Here is a 22,317-nt window from a genome sequence, read left to right as displayed (position 1 = left end):
TATTTGTAAATACTAGAAATAGATCTATTTCTTTACCAAAGAGAAATAAAAATATTGCTAGTCAAAGTGTTAGATTCACTGCGTTTAAATACTTTAATAAGCTACCCAGTAATTTAAAGAGCTTAAAAGGTGATAAGAAATCAATTGAGAATAATCTCCTGAAATGGATTGTAAATATATGAAGTCTAGTTGAACTATACTTTGGCACAAACCTTTAATTAGTAATGTGCTGTATTTTTGGTATGAAAAGAAGAAAAAAAAAATAAAAATTATCTCTTTTTTATATGAATTCGCCATCTTGAATTAAATATTATGCCAGTCCTATGCACAGATGCTTTCGCATCTCTATGGGACAGATAGTCATATATAATTATATACATGTATAAATATATTGATGTGTACTTTTAACTGGTAAAATAAAATAATAAAAATAAATAGCGTGTTGTTGGCAAGTGTTTCCTTTTTTCTCTAAAATTACCCCTCCTCTTTCCGCGGTACTGAGCTACCCAGCATATTACCTGAGGATTAGCGAAGATAAAGATTTCGAGGCGTGTTACTCACGCCAGGCGCCCAACAGAATCTCGCGATATCTTTCGTAAGATAAAAATTTTTCCAGCTTACATCGCGGGCCGCCAATGTATTGAGTGGGCGGTAACTTCTCGATCACTTCTCCGGGTGGCCGAGGTGCATTAAAAATCAGCGTCACAATATATAGATAAGAAATTAATTGTAGCCAACAGGTTTGGTTTCTGTGGCTTTAGCCTAGAAATCCGCAGTATAAATTTCGTACATTTGAAAAAAAAGAACCAGTCGGATAAGTGCCATGGTTCCCGAGAACAGTTACCGTTTTAAAGTCGATTCGTTTTAAAGCGTACGGCTCCAATCTCTACTCGAGTGCCGTCGTATCCTCCACGACGCACAGTGGGGCGAAAGGCCGCATATGCGGATATAGCGAAATATCTCGTAAAATATTCCCTTTTCGATGGTCTCACCCCTATACTTTTATATGCAGAATAACCTAGAGAATAAATTTTTATAAAAAATATACAACTTAATACTAAAATATAAAATCTTTTAAAAAATCATGAAAAAATAATTTGAATGTGATATTAACATTATCATCTTAAGTATCTTTTAAAACACGACCATTTTTAATTAAACTATTTATAAGTTATTGATCTCTTAAGCTTTACATGGCATATCGTCTAATAAACCTGATATCAGCTCCGTATTACTATATAAAAGTATTTTCTTATCTAGTGCATTAGTTTTATCGACTGGTATAGATATTTTCTTCATTTCTTCACAGAACTGTCTTACCTGTTTCACGTGTTCTGGGTGTTATTGAATAAAATCATATATGAATTTTGCGTCGTCCGATATTTCAATTGTTTTTCCACAACAAAATCAATCATTTCTGGGTTATTTCTTACTTTCTGTGTTCTTCTCCGTTCATGTCTTTCCCCTAACTACCTAAAAGATTTACATGTATTTGGAAGTACATGAGATGATCTAGGAATCAAATTTAACACACTGTCTGGGATCTCAAATTCCTTATTCAACAATGCCTTATTAGTGTATATAATCAGTGTAGATGCATCTGACCCAATCATTCCGTCAACACGGAAATTTGTGAACAGTAAGATAGAAGAACCATCCGAGGATGTGAATAATCTTTTAGAGTTCGATGATAACGACACAGATCATAATGAATAAAAATACTTGTCATTGTGATATTTGTTCCAAAAAATGTCAGAGGCAAGGGGGCTCACATTAAACAAACACCCCAAAGGGATGAGATATCTGCCACATCCTTGCCACTCCCTGTCGTTGATCCTGGATGACGCTAAGACCAAAAATGGGTGAAAATTATTTTATATCAGATAAAAACGCTAATACAACATTTATGAATACATGATATTGAAATTAAAAAAAATATTTTTTGTATAAAATTTTTTAAATATATACATTAAATTTAGGAAAGAAGTTCGTGACCAGGAGGTAGATTGAAGATGAAGGTTCGTCGAAAATCCGGTCAGGAAAGAAGAAGAATTTAATACTTGAAAGACGTGAATATAAAAAATCGACGTTTCGGCCGGGCCCTGCCGACCATCCTCAGGAATAAAATCTATAATAAATTAACAAAAAATAGGATGCTTCAACACAACAATTCAGAGTTGAGAGCATGGAATATGTTTAAAGACAATATTTGTTGTTTTACAAAATTAGGTGAAAATAAAACCGTTGCACGAAACTGTCAGAGTGACAGTTTTAGGTTACGTGTCAAAATTTTGAAGATAGGTTAATCAGAGGAAAATTGGTTTATGAGAAATGAAAATATGTCAGAAAATGCTTATTAATAATTTGGAAAATGGAATTGGGAAAAGATCAAATTAATTTTGAAAAGATTACTCGCAAAAAATGACGACCAGTACATGCTTAGATGGTGTTAGTAGTACAGCATTTCGGACGGAAGTGAAGGTAAGCGGGAATCGATCCGTAAATCTGTGTTGATCACGTGTGAACTTGATCTATGTTCGAAAGTCATGGAGTACAAAGGCAGCGAACCAATCGGAGTAAGGGGCGCCAATGATTTGAAAACACGATAATGTAAACTAGAGAATGTTAGAGTATAGGTGGCTAAGATGTTCAATATCTGTACGTTTGTTAACAGAGTTCCTTTTGTTCTTAAAGATATGAATCATTTCTTTGATGATACGTTTATACCAGTTCGGTTCTGTAGCTAGGGTTATAGAGTTATTGAAATCGAAATTGTGACCCAGGGTCAAAGAGTGATCTGCTAAAGCGCATCTGTCTGTGACATGGCATTTGATATTAGAACGATGACCAGAAATTCTATTTTTTAGGTGTTGTGACGTTTGTCCAATATAACTCATGCTACAGTCTCGACATGGTATTTTATATACACAGTTGATTTTCTCTAAATTAGGAGTAACAGATTTAAGATGAGAAAACAGGGACAGTTTGGTAGTATTAGATATTTTAAAAGTAATTTCAATTCCCTCGTCATTAAGAATTTTTTTGATTTGGCTAGATAGATTTTCTATATACGGTATAGAGATAGAGTTTTTAAATTTATCATTAACATCAGTTGGATTGTTGGAGTCTAAATTCCAATCAATAGAGTTGTACATTTTTTCTACTCTATACTTTTTGATATCATTGATGAATTTTATAGGGTAGCCATTGGAAATAAGAGTTGTTTCTACAAGTTTTAAATTCTTTTTAAGGAATTGAGGGTTTGATATTCTAAGGCAGCGATCGAATAAGGATATGGCGACAGATTTTTTGTGTTTGATGGGATGATGTGAGTTGAAATGAATGTATCTCCCAGACCAGGTTGGTCTATGGTGCCAATCTAAGATTATGGTGTCATTGTGGTTAATTACCATAGTGTCTAGAAAACTGATTTTACCATCTTTTTCCAACTCGAAGGTGAATTGAATACGTGGGTGAAAGTTGTTAAATTTATTAAGAAAGAGTTGTAAATTTTCGTTTTTGACACACGTTATAATATCATCGACGTACCGATAGTAAAAAGGTAGGCTGAAGGGAAGATTTGAAATGATTTTTTTTTCAAAATGTTCGAGTACCAGATTCGCTACTACTGGGCTAATTGGTGAGCCCATTGCTACGCCAAAAATTTGTTGGTAGAAATTATCTTTGTAGGCGAAATAGCATGAATCTAGACAAAGTTTGGTGGCGGCTAGGAATTCTTTTTTATTAATGTTTGTGTGACATTTCAAATTGGGCCAGTTTTTACTGATGATCGATATTGCTAGATTGGTTGGAATGTTGGTAAACAGTGATTTGACATCTAGGGATACTAACAGGTGATCAGGCGGAATTGTTTTTCCCCTGATTTTGTTTACAAAGGACCAAGTGTCCTTGATGTGATAGTCTGATGTACCTGTTATGTTTGATAAGACACAAGAACAAAATCTCGAAATTTTGTAGGTGGGAGAATTGATGTTAGAAACAATCGGTCTGAGAGGAACATTTTCTTTATGAATTTTTGGTAGAAAATATATTTTGGGAGGAAGAGAGTTGTATGTTTTGAGGTGTTTAGCAGAATTGGAATCTATAAATTTTTTCTGTTGCCATAGACTTATCATATCGTTGACTTGTTTTTGTACTTTTAAGGTGGGATCACGAGAGATAAGATTATAGGTAGTCGAGTCATTAAGGATATCTTGGCATTTTTGTTCAAACTCCATCTTTTCCATGACGACTGTAATGTTACCTTTGTCGGCATCGGTGACGACTAGGTGGTTATTTTGTTTTAAAAATTCTTTGGTCTGTTTAACCTTGGAAGTTATTTCAATGTGAGAAGTGGGAGGATTTTTGCCAAGTTTGTTTTTGTGTTTGTTTTTGCCAAGGAGGATTTTTGCCAAGTTTGTTTTTGTGTTTGTTTTTGCCAAGGATCGATTCCCGCTTACCTTCACTTCCGTCCGAAATGCTGTACTACTAACACCATCTAAGCATGTACTGGTCGTCATTTTTTGTGAGTAATATTTTCAAAATTAATTTGATCTTTTCCCAATTCCATTTTCCAAATTATTAATAAGCATTTTCTGACATATTTTCATTTCTCATAAACCAATTTTCCTCTGATTAACCTATCTTCAAAATTTTGACACGTAACCTAAAACTGTCACTCTGACAGTTTCGTGCAACGGTTTTATTTTCACCTAATTTTGTAAAACAACAAATATTGTCTTTAAACATATTCCATGCTCTCAACTCTGAATTGTTGTGTTGAAGCATCCTATTTTTTGTTAATTTATTATAGATTTTATTCCTGAGGATGGTCGGCAGGGCCCGGCCGAAACGTCGATTTTTTATATTCACGTCTTTCAAGTATTAAATTCTTCTTCTTTCCTGACCGGATTTTCGACGAACCTTCATCTTCTATATACATTAAATTTATGTGTAGAGAATATTTTATGGAAAATATTGTTTTGGGTTTGGGATACCTTCTGCAAAGCACCTTAAATGTCTTTGGTGGAACACCCTATATATCTAAAAATAATAACAAAACTAAAATATGCACCTATCTCTCCATCATTCAGGTTCATTTAATATAATATAGAACGATTCCGAACTGTGTTATGACGCTTTACCGCGTTATTGTACGTTTCAACGCAATTTTTTTTCATAAAAGGGGTGCCCAGGGGTGGAGACTGTAGAGGGTTTTGTAAACTAGATACTTTCCGCAATCGATAGGTTATTGCACATGTCGGACCGTTTTGGAACGTAAACTTTTTAATAACTTGAAGTTGTGGACCACAATTACATTGATTACATTATTTTCAAGACGTGTATTGTGCATATCCAAATAATTTTTCACTGTAAGGATGATCTGGACAGCAGGTTTGAATCTTATTTTGTATGGTATAAGAGTTGTAGCTATCGTTGTTGTTTACTTTTAATGTGGGAGTTCTCAACAGCGATATGTACCGTTACGATAGAACGTCACTAGCTACTCTAACGGTAAACTTTGTTGAATATTTTCAGTAGCAATTTCGGTCAAAATTAATGGGAAATGTGCCGAAACTAGAAATTCTTGCAATTTTAATCTTTTGTCCCGATGTCCGGTTTTCGATCGCTTCGCCCGACTGTGCGACGGTACCACTCGCACGATTCGGCGCGGGTGCCAGGTTCTACTGACATTGTCTTTTCAGACAAAAATTTTCAAAACATCATAAACCTTATTGAAAATCGAAAAACCTCAATTGTCACCGTGGTTTACCAAAATTTGGACATTTCTCGAAACGTGAAGAAATCAGGGCCAATTCTGGGGCAGGGAACCTGGGGGTTCTCGTTAATTTACGACCTCGATTAAAAGAATACCGGTTATTTTTTTCAAACTGAGATTGTTCAAATACTTTGGATATGAATTACGGATAAAATGAACCACTGATTTCTGGATTTTCATAGTCATATATTTAAATTTGATATTGTTGCCAAGCCATTGGAAAAAGGACTCTTTGTAACCATTTTTTGCAGTTTGCATCTCGAATTTTGCAATGCAAAATTGGAAAAAAAAGATTTTTCTCTTAGGAATTTTTTTCGACAAACAAACAATATCATGTACATTTCTATGCCCAAAGCCGTGATTTCGTAGTTATTTCAATAAAACTGAAAAGAAAACTATCATTTTGCATCAATTGATTTTATTTATTAACTTACTGACAGATTCCGTCCGGTAGGGGCCGAGATTTTGAAATAATACATCTTATTGAATACATTCCAAAACAAAGAACAACTAGCCTCGTTCCCCGATTTGGTTAAGTCAGAGGTCACGAACTGCTTGGATAACTGGTCTATAGGTACGCTTGATCTATCTACCCCATCTGCGCCGGAATTCGGAATACGTAATTCGACACATTGTACGGATTGTTTATTTCGCTGAAATTCGTAGACTTGAAAAGTGAAATAATTCAATTAAATATTTGCCTCCCGACTTGCCATTTGTGCATGTACGATTTTTCACAACCAATATCACTTTGAAACCGATATTTGTACATTCACAATTTTTGTACAGATACTCACAATATTTGAAAGAGACGAAGATTCCCGAAAAATCATGCCATCTGTTATTCGTTTTGGTTTGTGAAAATCAATATTCACATTTTCTTCGCCCAAATATATTATTCTCCAGATTGCTTTTGTGTTGTATTCTGCGCCGTTTTATGATAATTTTTTAAAATGTTTGTGTTTTGAATTCCGTATGATTTGATGATTTAATGGAAAAATTTAAGCACTCTTTGGTCCTACCATTTAATACAATTCTTACAATTTATGAAGAATTGTATTTTGCATATTTCTTTGTAGCATAATATTGAAAAAACATTCGACTGAATTTGGTTTCATGTTAGTTTTCAAATTTATACATGTCATGAACGGTTTCATAGCGGTCTTATCATTTTAAAACTCGAAACGAATTATTATGCATCTTCAGAAGATATAGTTAGTAAGTTATATACTATTAGTTACTTTCTAATCTAGTACGACGTTGATCACCAATTTTCATATACAACATTTTATGTCGCCACAAGATTACAACAAAATCGTTTTGCTAGATTGGTAATGTTACAGTTACCTTGCAGCAATGCAACAATGTTGTAACAATGTTGTTACGTACTCCCCCGGGAGGAGGTTCCGGCAAGATGGCAACAACATTATGGTGTGATATGGCAACAGCATATTTGAAATAAGTTTGGGAATAAACAAATGCTTAGATATTTAAAATGGATGGGTAGTCTGATATCCAGTAAAGTTTACTGAGTAAACGAAACAATATCCATTACAATTCAAATCAATAAATTTCATTAGCAGCTCTGGACTGTACGTACAATTTTGGTAGGAGCGTAAAAAACATATCATGAGTAGTACAGATATTGAGTGTTCAGTGACGGAACCAAATCCCGAATGAATTTACGAGTTCTGATTGCTGAAGCTTAATAAGTCTATAACAGTTCTTCTTTCATTTAGCCATGAGAATTTGAAACTCTTCTCCATGCCTGGTGACCGACTGTGGAACCTACTCCAGACTCTAAATTCAATCAATTCTGCACGAAAGCTTTTCTTGTATAAAATTGGTCCACACACCGAGTTTAATATTCAATTTAATGCGCAAAGTGTATCGATGAATGTGATATGAGCCTTATTTGTTTGTGAATTTAACACGAACATGAATAAATTTAACGAACAATTTTAGTAATGGAACATTTAAAGGAGTTTCATCCAATTGTAACATACCTATATATTCCAAAAATTCGTATCATAGACGACAAAATGATGTCTAATGCAACATTGCAATGTGACTTAAAAGTATTATGTCGACAATACAGTTATGTCATATCGCAGTACAATATATCTACAATATATAATAAATATTGCGAATATAAAGCAAGATTGTGAGCTCTGTACAATATTGCAGTAACACAAAATGTTCTATAAGTTGGACATAAAGAGATTGTCAAATATGTACGCACTCACGATCAGACGCGTTCGGTATAAATATTTCTTGCCTCATCATTAATATTTCTTCAGAGGTTCCGATTATGTTTATCTTCCTTCTAATGAATTGGGAGATTTTCTTGCATATGAAGGTCAATGAGACGGAACAGTTAACTTGCTAACGTTTCGGCCCGAGTGGTGGCCCTCTTCAGAACGAATGCCTTTCATTTAACATCTGTCACACATATAGAAATTGCAAGATATAAAAAAAGTAACAAGCAATGCATCAATTTATAGTAACATAAACTAAACTAAATACAAAAGAAAAAGACATGTTTTAAATGTAACCTCAAATTGTTATCTGGTTACGGGTGAAAAATTATAAATTTCCTAAGATGAACGAACGATGAATATAAAGAAATAGAAAAGGATGAATCAACCACCTATGATCAAGTGAAACAGGGCAATACTGAGCTCCGAGCTTACCGTCGCCCGTCGCAGAGTTGAATTAGGTGAATAGAAATCATAAAAATTGAGAAAGATGACAGTTAGACATGATCGTGCCATGTTTAAAGAGGAGGAGAACGATAACAAGATGGTGGCGCTAGCACTAACTTGGTTGTCAAGAGAGTGCTTACATGTAGAGAAAATTTTATGAGATTAAAAGATAAGTAGAGTGAAATGCTCAGTCAGTAAGTTAGCATAGAGGAATTTCAAGTACCGCATAGGTATAAACTGTGCTTAAGTGGTCGACGCCGTGACGTAGATTAACTGCATTGGGATGTGTAACAATATTATACATCTCAAAGAGGAGTTTTCTATAATATACGGGTTCTTCATCTAATATACTGGCCTGATCATAGTTGAAACCATGATCAAATTTAATCATATGTCCAGTTAATGCAGTGTAATTTTCTTCGCTATCATAAATGTTACTCTTGTGCTTATTAGGACTCAAATACCTGCGATATAGGAAATAGATACAACATTTTTGGGACTATTTTACATACTAGAAAATCATTACTGTTGGAATCAATAGACATATGGATTGAGTTATACTTCTTTTGAATGTGCTTGTTGAGTAAACGATGCGGATAATCGTTCTTACTTTATAAAACACTATAAATCAAGGTTAAATTCTTATTTTAAAATTCAATGCTAGACAATTGACTGGCTCTGTCAACTAGAATAATAATAGTGCTTATTTTGTATAATCTAGGGCGATATGACTGAAAGTTTAAATACCGTTGTGACCAAGTTTTTTTGTGAAACCAATCAGCTTTAATCATTTGGTTCTTGTGGATGATAAAAACATCCAGAAAGGTAATTTTGCATTCAAATGCTACTTCACACGTGAGTTGTAAGAATGAAAGTGATTCGAGACGTCAAGAATAAATTGATCGTTGTAATCTACAGAATCTTAATACTTCTAAGTAAACATACGTGGCTAGTTATGTGAATCTTAATTTGCTTAACATGATAATTATTTAGTTACAATTTTGAGATTAACTGGTTAGCCATAACCTCCGTGCCAGAATATCCAATTTTACAATTTGTGTGGATCGCTTGGTTCTCTCATTTTCCTGTTAAATAACTCTGAAATTTCACATGCTGAAACTACGCTACTTTTTGATCAAGTTATCAGACAAGGAAACATCACTTAGGTCAGTCAGTTAGCGGGAGAACCACCTTAATCTTACACTACTACAGATTGTGCTCAATTAAGTCTTCTTGTGTAGTAGCAACATTTATTCTCTTCTTCTTTGTTTCAGGTTCCGCAATAAGTGGTCAAATTACGCGAATACAGCGGTAATTCAGATGGAAATAGGAATTCGTGAAAACGTCTCAAAATACCATCGATTGAATAAACGTGAGGGAATGTGTCTAATTTGTCTAAATGTGTCATCACACGTAAATGAAGTAGCAAAAGGAAAAGAGTTCCAGTGTCTTCCTTTAGTTCGATTGTTTTAGTCAACATTAATTCATTCCCCAGAGTGCTATTTATTCACTCTAAGAGCAACGAGGATGGAGATGGGCAGAGAGGGAGAAATAGAGGAATAGTGAGACGGAGTTAGAAGGAAGTTAATGCGGACCGTGATTAAAACGGCATTTCAAGACGGGATTTCAGTCTCTTCCATGCCCCAAGTCGCAACCTGGAATAACAATTAGAAAGTAATTGCAAAGGTACATCTTGTTTCGTGTGTACCAGCTGCAGACACCGATTATATGCGTGGAGTAAAACTTTCAACTTTTCGTTTGCACCTTCGTTCTTTGACTGACGTTCTACTTGTTTCTACGCGAAATTAATTAAACCCGAACAGCAGTTATGCACCGAGTTTTAAAATACATTTTTCTTTGCATTTTTGTAAACCCCGTATACGGTATTTCAGCGATATCCTATCAAAGCAGTACTTATCAGTCTTTGTTTTAGTTAGCCTCTCCTAAATTACGATAAAAATTGAAAATTTTAAAACAGATCGAGAAGCAATAGACCAACTCTCGCTGAAAGTGATGATTTGAGTTGCAGCAGCAGGCTGTCTATGCAAGGTAGAAAATGGCCGATTACGAGAGGATTCGCTTGGTTATTTTGGGTGGCGCTGGTGTTGGTAAAAGTGCGATTGTTCGACGCCTGCTTGGTCAAGGATTCACCGAACGGTATAAGGCCACCGTCGAAGATCTGTACTCCAGGGAGTGCATACTCGGTACTCTTACACTCAAGGTCGACCTACTGGACACTGCAGGTGAGAAACTACACTTTTCTCATTAAATTGCACAAGACACGTGGTTCCGGAATAAGAGGATTAAGTAAATCGGATGATGGGACAAAATGCGGTACCAGTGCAATTTGGAGTACTAAGGAAAATAGAACACTGGGAGTTAATAAAATACCTGAGGAAAAATAGAACACATGGGGAAAAACGGGATACCTTGACTAATTGGGATACTCAAAAATGAGAATACCGAGGGTAAAATGCAGTTTTAGCGTAGTACAGATGAATAATAAGTAAGAAAGATGGGATACTGCGATAAAATTGAGTGCTAGGGGAAAGGTCAGACATCAATTCAATATAAAACGCTAGGGAAAATGGCATACTGGGACGAAATGGAATCTATTGGGAAAATGAGAGATCGGAGCAAGACGGGAGAACTGGGAGAAATATAGACTGGGGCAAACTGGAATACTTGTGGTGTAATGAGATACTACGGACAAATGAGATGTTGAAGCTAAAATGGGATACCAATGCAATATAGAGTGCTAAGTCAAATGGTGTACCAGGGGAAAATGAGATACCAAGGGTCAAATGATATACTGACATCAAATTGGATGCCGAGGAAAAAATGGATTCCAATATTATGCTTAATAACCAAAAATAATTGCTGCGTTGCAAAACAAATGGACGGAAATCAGCATCCAACCACAAATTAGATTCAATTGCCGTTAGCTTGTTTGAATTACTCGTCTGGACTTTTTTAGAATGTTGCATCAGTCAGAAAAAACAAATTTAACACATTCAAGAATTGCAGTTATTTTTATCTAAGGGAACGAATCCATATTCAATCTCAATACATATGATAACCATAGAATCAAAGGTCTTCAAGTCAACTTTCTAAATTTTCGGTCATCCGTTTTTTGAAATAGTGTAATTTCTCTTCATTCGCTCTGAGACAAAATGGACTGAATCAAGCTTTGAAATGCAGGGTAAGGTTCAAAATTTATAATGGTCTAGCTTCTGTTCAAAATATTGCTTGCCTAAGATTGTGGTACGAGAAAAATATTGATATCGTAGTAATAGAAATTACATTATTCGATGGATAATTTCGAATCAGTAAATTTTTTAAAAACTTATTTAAGTGGTTCATATTGACCTATCGTCTTCTACATATCTCCTTGAAAGTTAAGAAATAAGAATTTGGATTACCTACAGAATCGGAAAAAATATCTGCGAGGATGATTCTAAAATTTTGTCAAAAACAGCAAGAATTTTATGAAAAACGTAGCTTTGAAAAATAAACAGATTTCCAACAATAAAATTTTTCATTCTCCATCAGAGAAACCACGTGCTGTATCGCCGCAAGTAGTATTTTTACTTCATTTCGTGAGTATTTCAAGCCCTGAAATAACTTTTTCGTATTTCATAAATTCATTTTTTGTCAAAAACGTGATAAATTTTTCATGAAATTATTTGCCATCCAGGAGATCTTCAATTTCCGGCAATGAGGAGGCTTTCGATTGCGACAGCCCACGCCTTCCTGCTAGTCTACGCTTCGACTTCCCAGCCAAGTTTCGAGTGCGTGAAAAGATGCTTTGAGGAAGTTCGCGAGCAACGATCGGACTTCCAGGTATTCAGATAACCTATTTCATGTCGCATAATCTACCCTAAAATCGAACTGCTTACGGAGTACAGGAATGTTTAATTAATATGCTCACCTCACAATTAACTGCAGCGGAGCTTGTTCTTCGGTCTTTTTGTTCAAAAATTACAAATAGGTGTCATTGGAAAATTTCCATTCACATTGATAAATACTTGAAAAGCTCTAAATTGTTCATTCCATAGAGTTATCCTAGTCCGACCGTTAGGCCGTCTGGGATTTGGTATGAACCATATTATGTTATTTTTGTAACTTCAGGATACTGATATCACGTTCTTAGACTGCTTCCAATCTACAAGTTCTACTCGAAATTCTGATTGACTATTACGTGAAGTCTTGTCAGTACGAAGGATCGAAATTGCGAATGGTTAAGATTCCGAACGGTAGATATAGGTATATCAGACAACTCGAAACCCCAAAAACTTCCAGTTGAATAAGAAAAGTATGTGATCAGCATTCATGATTTACTCTGCAGAAGCTTTTTGAAATTCCAACCTTGCACGGTTACAACCTTTCAAACTTATATATAAGATTCGTCATAATGACCTACCGGACCGAATTTCGATCAATCGAAATTTCAACCTGCATGATTTATACTAATAAGAAAATAATTACGATGATGTGTCAGATGATGATGATTTATTATAAGTCAGGTTTGAAAGTGAATATGTATTTGTTTTTCATTCTGTTAATTCATTTCGAGAAGATTTCTTTTCTTTTCAACGTAAGAATAATGTCTTTTATAATAACTCAAACATTTATAAATTTAAGTTAAATAGAGTTTTATAATTGTGAAATTGATTACAACAAATTTCAAACTTTTTGAATTTAGGAAAAGAAAAATACCAACACGTGATAGTTATTTTAGCAAACTAATAGAAACCAGTTCAGGTCAGAAGTCTTAAAACTTCGACACTCGTATTTAACGGCAAAAAATGATCGAAATAAAATAGTGTCTTGAAACTGGAACGAAAATTTATAATATTCTGGAACGAATTGGAGATAGGAAGTCGGTGTTAGAAGTTTATCGAAATAGCACGAAATACCAATGGGTCTTAGGTTTTCAAAGGCGGAACTTGCGACTAGTCTGAAGTTTGAGTGCGCTATATTGTACACTTAAATATGCAAATTCTCCAGTTTTTTGGCCTGTGAGTCCTACCAATCGCGAGAAATACACTGATCAATTTGATCATTTTTTCGAATTGAACCTCCGTCTTCAAATTTTCGGTACTTCCCGTCGTCAGGAAGAAAATATGAACTAAAGTGTTTTGTTTGTGAAAAAAATAATCTTTTTGAATATGAAATCTATTGTAGTGTTACGTGCAGACGATGATCTGAAGGATCTCGTCCAACGTGACTTAAAAAGAATATATATGTATAGTCTATTCCCGAGCGGTTAGAAATAGATTATTTTGGGCTTCGCTTGTATAAAGTGTAAACAGACCTGCTGTGATGAGACTACAGGATTCTGGGTGACAGGGTCTCAGTGGTCTGGACAGGACGAATAGGTGGAACCGATATTGTCCACAATGGTTTATATTTTGGATACTGAATTATACTAAGTACACTATTGCAAATGACAAAGAGAGATTAAGAACGAGTAGTGTAATCAAATAAACTATTAGATATGACAAAGCAAATTAAGTATGACTAAGTACTGCGTTACGGTTAAGGAAAAGGTGAGTCAAGGAGTAGGCCACCTTGGCTAGCGCGAGGGTGACTCTTAGGACACACCACCGATTTGCCGAGCCGTTCCGTCAGGAAATCCTGAGTCTCCACGTTGCCTTTTCTGGTTGATGGAAGGTCCTTTCCGGTAGCCGGTTCGATCGATGGGTTGCACCACTCGCTTATCTCCAGGCTGAGATCTCGATGATCTCACACTCCTCAATTACGACTGACTTGATGGTGTCGATGGATTACCGATTACAGCTCGGTTTCGTCGGTGGTGGGGCGTTATTCTGCAGAGTAGGCATCGCGCCACCTTCCGGTGTCGATGCACTTCTTGACTCATCTGGTTGTGTGCGGGGCAGCGACCCTCGGAGGAACGCGCCGAGCAAGCAGCTTGACGCCTAGCGCGTGTCGCGAAAGTGAAAAGAGCCGTTCGTAACAGTAGGTTAAATCCTCGATAAGTACTAAACACATTTTTGTCCTGAGAATTTGAGTCCTGTATATGTAAAAGCCAAAAATCTACAGATATTACACAGGGTATAACTGTTAGAGGGATCGAAAATGTAGTTACACGGGTATAGAATAAACAATTATAGATTACATTGCATTTACTAGTAACCACGATACGGGCATATTCCAGAAATAGTTGATTAGATGGAATATTTAATTAATAAAGATGCAAAAGAAACTCCTCTTGTTTGTGAAGAAAGTAAGGTTGCGTTTGCCAATACGGAACACCCTATTTAGCTATGCGGAATCGTTTCACGGACTCGGACTTTTGCCAAAGCCGTCTTGTCACAGACGTAGGTGACAAGTTACCGACGCTGCCTTTTTTGTAGACTAGCATAAATGAGTTCAGAGCTATATCTTAACACTGTGTCACGGACTCGGGTTATGACTAGAGCTGCCTTCCTCCACAGGACAAGGAAATCGGAATTCCGTGTCTGTCGAGTTTGAATTATGTTTCGCAAGTTTCAACTGATATACAAACCAGTGCGATAGCTGGGCTATCCACTAAAATCGGAGTTCCTAAATAACGATCCTGGACACGGAATGAACAGTGCCGTTCAACGTTATTTGGTTCAGCGAAGCTGTCTGTTACCCTGTATCCGAATTTGAGATAGATAAATTCGATCATCAAATGAGCAAATAAATATTTTTTTGATTAATATATAATCAGACAAACTTACAGAAATGAAAATAAAAGACAAATGGCGATTCTTTCAAGATTGCAGAAATTCAAATAAAATAGAAAGTAAAATAGAAAATTTCAAGTTTCAATTCGACGATTTGAGACCTCAGACCTCTGCTACACGAAGTCTAATTTCTGTATTTCCATGCCCAAAAATGAGTACAACAGATGCTTTTATCGGGACGTCTCTACGATTTTACGAATCCGGAGTATGAAATGTGATTTAGCAAAATATTTCTATGACCGCAAATTGAAGGTGAATTCATGAAATGAGTCTAGGCGATCCCGTCTATGTAACAAGCTGAATCAGCTGAGCGCTCTGCTGCGGAACTGCTCTTTACATTCGGTGACTCACAATCAGTCGAGCACTTTGCTACGTAACTGCTGTTGAGCTCTTCTTTGGGCGCTTATTTATACTACAATTCGGTTGGATCTCATCTGCGCACCATCTCATCCGACTCCGTCGTCTCGTCCTGACTGCGCTTGCTTGTCGTGGTTGTGACGTATGCAACGCTCGTACAATTGTCCGTTAACATATACATATCTTTTATATATGAAGAAGTAGACATTTTCGAGTATATCCTAAAGTCTTCAGAGTTAGTTGAACATAGAATCATGGTTAAATCATAATGCGTCTCAAAACGCGTCTACTCTATTCTCATAATTTCACTTGTAACTTGTTAGAATTCACCCACTCAATTCACAATATTTCGTCAATTTATTCCGCCGACAGTGAAACAAATGAGTGCGCGGGAGAAAACAGTACTCTACGGTCTCTGCCGGGGCCACGGTCTTACATACAGGTCTTGCAACGAACTGAAATTTGAGTGGTGGGGTAGCCGCGTCATTGTCCAATTTTTTTTTTGCCACTACTGGCCACTACGCGCCGCTGTCAGTTATTCATAGACATATGAGTGACTTTACAACGTAAGGTTATCTGTGTATGAGTATCAAAAAGATTGGTTAGGGTTCCGCCAAATAATAATAATAAGCTTATGAATAACTCGTAGCGCTGCTCTTGTGGCCATAAGTTGTACTTTTGTTTCGGACGTGAACTGACCACCCCCCACCAGGTTTTTTGCAAGACCTCTATGCACGGTCTCATGTGCAGGTCTGGAAACTCCATTGGAGGGGGTATGTCGCTTATTGAAGCAATTTTTGTGTTCACTAGTCGCCACTAGGTTCGTTGCGATCTTATCAACAGCGGAGGAGGGGCCGGGGGGGTCTAGACAAGCCGTGGTATTCGCATATATGTATATGGGTATTCGCTCACTCACGCTCACTCATCGTATTTATGAGGTTATTGTTATCCTGGTAACTAGACCGCAGCGACAACTGGTGGTGCCGCTAGAATCGAAAGCACTCGCTAAGCGACACGAATGATCGCGGCTCCCAGCATAGGAGTTTCCAGACCTATATGTATATAAGACCGTGCCTGTATGTAAGACCGTGGCCGGGTCACGGCTCACAGCACCGAACTGTTACGTCCCATCCCAAGACTATAGCAACCAGGGACGACATCAGCATTTTTTCCTAGGGGGGGAGGGGGGGGAGGGCGGCTAGGAGGGGTCGGCTTGACAAGAAAACTGGTTTTGTTCACAATCATGCTCTTTTCAAATGAAATGTACATAATAATCAATAAACACGTAATACACAAAATATGAAATTTGCTTTGCTTTAATCACACGTTAATGTTGACATTATTATTAAACTTTGACAATACCTTAAAAAATAATCAACTAATTTTTCATTGTTATTTAATCTAGTGACCTGTCCTTAAAGTTTATTTTCAGTAGGTACACAATTAAATAAGTCTCAGTTTTCTATTTTTTTCTGAAAATTGGTTCAACACTTTTTCAGCTGGAATTTTTGTCGGGTAATAAAAATATTTTACCGAGAATGTTGCATTAAGGTACATCTGAGATCCTCTTTTCCATGAACTATTTAATACGATATATACACGTATTATATATCGCATTAAATAATTCATGGAAAAGAGGAACTCAGATGTACCCTAAAGCACCTTTTTCGGTAAAACATTTTTATTACCCAGCAAGAATGTCGAGTTCCATGATGCCAATTTTTTTTTATACGTTCGCAGTACACTGCTTAATACCGTGTAAAATTGACAGCAAAATTCAAAGTGTCGCGTTGAAAGAAAAAAACATTAATCTTTTTTTCGCTGAAAATAGCCTTTTTGATGCCATCAAAAATATGATATATATTGCATTAAATAGGTCATGGGAAAACGAAATTTTTTTCTGCAAACATTTTTTTGACCGACTTCAACTTCCATGATATGTGGGTTAAAAAAAACCATTTCCGTAACGAGTAAATTGAAAAATCTGAACAAGTTCTCAGAGAGTACCGTCAAATAATACTACTGTATAACCAATCATAAAACAGATCCGAGAAGATATAAGAAAAGTAGCTGAGTTGATCAAGACTGCCTCATATTCTCACTTGAGGCAGTGGTGATAATGGTAAAAGCATACACTTTTTTTTGCTGCGCGGACCGAGTCCGCGGTTCGATTCCCGACCAACGCTTCGATTTATTTCTGTTTTTTCACAATTAAAATATGTTGAATGCTTATTTCTTCTAATGAACTTACGAATAAGTAATATTAGCATTCTGGGGGGGGGGGGGGGGCGTGCCCACCCCTGCCCCCTCCTAGGTATGGCAATGATGGCAGCGCCCTCTCTACGCTGTATCTTATCAGCGTGCACTTACCATAAGAAAGCCTAGTGCACTCTTACCATAGTTCTTAGACTAATACCGACATGCGCAGTTACAATCATAGCATGCAATACTTTTGAAGCGATAGTTTTTATACGCCACATTTCCCGTTATTTCATCAGCCAAGCTTCACATACAGAAACCAAAGCAGAGCAGAAATCCATTCGCACATAGAGAAAGGGGTTACCGCGTGACAGCAGATTATGTGCTGCCACAAACTAACGAGTTTTAGAGTGTAGTGCTACAGACTCTACTAGTCTCTGGTAGTGCACTCATTCCTCCCTGTAGTGCTGCCGTTAAGATAAGACGAGATATTTATCGTCTCGACACATTTTGATAAGTCGAGACGAGACGAGAATTTTGTTTTGATGAACGACATTTCCGATTGAGAAATTGAGAAATCTCGATGTTTGATCACCCCTTGGATTACCTATTTTTGATCTACTAAGCTGATTAAATCAAATTACTTTTTCATCCTTTGAGAAACCGAAAAGTAGCGAGTAGAAAATATGTGGTGATCTTATTAAAGTGATATGAGTCAACGGTTAGTAACGTTACTATAATTATGAATTTTCAGGAAGGATCATTACTTCGCACCTTCAGCATTGTCTGAAAGATAGTGAATTATGATAAACAAAATATACTCATACGTTGAAAAGCCAACTCCTTGAAAGTAATTCGAAAATTGCACAGTAACGATTTTTGAATTACTTTTGATCGGATATTTTGTTACGGTAACGTTACTAACTTCAGAATGGTAAGCTGATGCTGTATTCTTATGTTTCTCCACCCAATTGAAAGATCGTGCGATTCAAATAATAATCATCATAACGAATTTTGCATTTGGGAATTGTTTTGAACCGGACAAAGAGTGATTGACTGAAGTTATGGGGATTCTTCTGTGAGAAATTTTGGGTTTCTCAAATTTCAGTAAATTAATCTTTGATTAACTTAGTTCTTGACCTCTATATGTTGAATGGGGGTAAGTTCTTGGAAATGAAGGTCATAATAATAACGTAGAAAAACTTGTTGACGTTTCGGCCCAAGGTGAGGGCCCCTCTTCAACACGAAATGTATAATTGGATCTGTTCTATCAATACACCAAATAAAATTACAATCTTGAAGAAAATGCAAATAAAAGTTATATTACAAACATTATATATAAAAATCATAATAAAAATAAACTTAAAAAATAAGGTAACCAAAAATTTAACATGAATATAATTACCTCAAGTGCAGCGTATGGAGTCATGTGCACTTAATGTATTTGTATGACATACAGTTTAAATGTTTAACGAAAAAAAGTTTATTCACGATAGAGTTAAATAAAAGTAAAAATAACATAAAGATGAATGGAATTTAAATTTATTCAAAGATTATTTTGGCTGCTAAGGCCATTTTTGTTAAATGAACGGCTATACGTAAAACTCAACAGCTCATGTTCAAAGACATACTTTGTTGAAGAGATCAAACAATTAGAGTAAATGAATTGTCAAAACAGACTATAACGGTTAACTGCCGTGCAGCAACTGAGGAAGAAGCTGTATATTGAGATAGAATCAAGAGTCGACAATTCCATCACCGAAAACAATGTAGAAGACAAGGAAGGCTCGCTCATTGAAATTTATCTATAGAATGAACGGTCGGTAAGAAGAAATAGGTTATTACCGTCGAATGAGAGAGGTACATAGGTGTTCTATGTCTTGCCGCAAATTAACGCTATTTGAATGGAATAAGATGTTGCACATTTTTAAAAAAATTCTACGGGTCTACAACGGTTCTGTTTCTAAAATACTAGTCATGTCATAATCGAAATTATGGTCTGCAGTGATCATATGCTTAGTCAAAGCAGTGTGATGTTCTTCGTCGTCTTGTATATTCATTTTATGTTCGTTGATTCTCGTATGAATTTGTCTGCTCGTCTGTCCGATATAAACCTTGTTACTATCTTTACATGGTATTTTATAGACAACATTTGAACGCTTATCTTTCTGGAGGACATCTTTGCCAGTATCAAAAAGATAATTGAGATTATTATTGTTGGTACCAACAAAAGAAATTTCATATTTATTGAAAATACGGTTGAGAGGTTCAAAAAGAACAGCAATATAAGGTAAAGCTACATGTTTTTGTGTGTTAACAATATTTAATACAGAACGTTGGCTGGAGTTATAAGATCAAAGCTCTGAATTTGGATAAATTTAAATTTCATTCATCTTTATGTTATTTTTACTTTTATTCAACTCTATCGTGAATAACCTTTTTTCCTCCAAACATTTAAACTGTATGTTATACAAATACAATGAGTGCTCATGGCTCGATAAGCTGCACTTGAGGTAATTATACTCATCTTAAATTTTTGGTTACCTTATTTTTCAAGTTTATTTTTATTATGATTTTTATATATAATGTTTGTGATATAACTGTTATTTGCGTTTTCTTTAAGACTGTAATTTTATTTGAATTATAAACAAGTATCAAGTAAAATTATATTTGAATGCAAGATTTGATGAACCGTGTTGATGCAATTAAAATATTACTATCATATCAATTCACACTAGCTGGTCGAGATTCAGTTGTATTTTTACTTTAAGACTGCACGTCATCCATCCGTTTATGCACAGCAAACTTCGAGCACATTCGTGGTGCAGTTTCTTCCGGTGTTTTCTTATTATCAATGCGGTTTTAGAAAATAGGCGCTCTTCTGTGAGACTAGTTGCAGGAATGCTCAAAAATTCTTGCGCTATTTTAGCTATTTTTGGAAATACAATTAGATTTTGCCGCCAACATTGCAAAATATCAACGCTTCTGTCAGCTGGCCAGTTTCAAAGTATATTGCTTCGATCTTTTAATTTTTATAAACAGTCTCCGTATTTTGTTGACGACGCCATGCTTGGTGAATTGCGCCAAATAAAAATGTAAGGCTTCTTCTTCGTGGAGTCTTCACAGTCATCGATCGATTGCGAGTTTGTCCGAGATAGGTTGAGAGCGGCCAAAGTATCTTGCTCTCCAAGATTTAATATGTGGGCGAAATATCAGAAGCACGAATCTATCGAATAAAATGTGATATTATGGTCTTGCAAAATTAGTGCAATTTCCCCGACAACGTTGCAGCAGCGTCATCCAATGTAATGCATTGGATTCTCGACTTCATTTCAAATTCATCCAGTACATCGCGAACGAGATTAGGAATATCTTTATCCGTTTATCGACCGTTTGAAGGAATGAAGTCAAGTGGCAGGGATCGCAAGTTCCATTCTTCATCGATTCAATGCATTGTAACGCCATTTTATGACCTCTTTGCGACGTATGTCCATCCTTCAATGGTTAAGGCAAATTTGGAGGGAACCTTTTTTACCGTTTTGAATATCGCCGCCCTAATGTTGTTGAAGTGTTGCAACGTTTTGTCCCGCATACTTGTTCGTTTCGGATACGTCTCATTTTTATTCAGAAATGAGAAAAACTCCTGAGTAGCATCGTCGTTGAAGAACGAAAACGGTAGATAGTTAATCGCTAGCCACTCAACAAGTCTCTGATTGGATATTTTTTTTTATGCAGCGTTTCGGCTGCGGATTTTCCCGACTCACTTTCACATATTTGTACGGATGATTCGTTGGTATGAGCACGTTTGCGATGTCGTACGAGTCCTGACGTATTAGAATTTTTCATTTTCAGTCATTTATTTACATCACTCTTCCCGCATAACAAACATTCCTCATATTTGCCGTTAGCGTCTTGACAAATTCTGTAAGACTCACTGTACCTCTTCTCTGCCTTATCTGTTTGACGGACTACCGGTAGGCCTGACAAAGTGAACGATAAATCAGGGCTTGTACTATCTAGTTGATGAATTACTTGTACAGTTGAGGAAGTGAAACGTAAATTAGAATTCTTTTCATCGAGTTCGGAATCTGATCCGTCATCTCCGTCGCAGGGATGAGTTCCTCGTGAATTTTAACCAAAAATCGTGACAATACGTATTCGTTTACTATGAGTTCCTGTATCCTGTGCTGACTTGAAACGTTTTATCTTGATCTCAGTAGTGAGAGTATGAAATCAAATTGAAGCTCCGTCTATACGATGAAACTTGGTACGTTCCGAGCTGAAGTTTAAATTTGAAGTGCTTCTGGTTCACTAGGACGGATTCAGACTTTCTCGGGGTTAACTCTAGAACACATGTATCTTTTTTTTTTATACCTTCTAACTCATGAGTGGGGTCGACAACGACCCCACGCGTTTCTTGTTCGTAAAATCGTTCTAAAAGCAAGAAGATCACGTAAGTATATAAATATTTTCTTTTTTTTTTATAAGGAAACGAATGGTGGTGGTATTTAATGATTACGAATAATCAAAGATGTTCATA

General features: G+C 36.1%; 1 protein-coding gene across 5 annotated transcripts in view; it reads left to right on the top strand.

Annotated features, from left to right (window-relative positions):
* LOC124308743 (GTP-binding protein Di-Ras2) overlaps window positions 1–22,317 on the top strand; it is a 310,047-nt gene that overhangs the window by 191,786 nt on the left and 95,944 nt on the right. For 4 of the 5 annotated variants that reach the window (XM_046771753.1, XM_046771756.1, XM_046771752.1 and 1 more), the window contains 4 exons: window positions 9,759–9,856; window positions 9,980–10,170; window positions 10,514–10,727; window positions 12,182–12,327. In XM_046771753.1, coding sequence (XP_046627709.1) covers window positions 10,541–10,727; window positions 12,182–12,327 — 333 coding nt within the window. In that variant the 5' untranslated portion in view covers window positions 9,759–9,856; window positions 9,980–10,170; window positions 10,514–10,540. The remainder of the gene's footprint in view (window positions 1–9,758; window positions 9,857–9,979; window positions 10,171–10,513; window positions 10,728–12,181; window positions 12,328–22,317) is intronic. The other variant, XM_046771755.1, reaches the window with a different exon arrangement.

The sequence above is a fragment of the Neodiprion virginianus genome, chromosome 7 (assembly GCF_021901495.1).
Source record: "Neodiprion virginianus isolate iyNeoVirg1 chromosome 7, iyNeoVirg1.1, whole genome shotgun sequence".
Lineage (NCBI taxonomy): Eukaryota > Metazoa > Arthropoda > Insecta > Hymenoptera > Diprionidae > Neodiprion > Neodiprion virginianus.
Note: the sequence above shows the minus strand (reverse complement) of the source record. Positions and strands in the feature narration are given on the sequence as shown.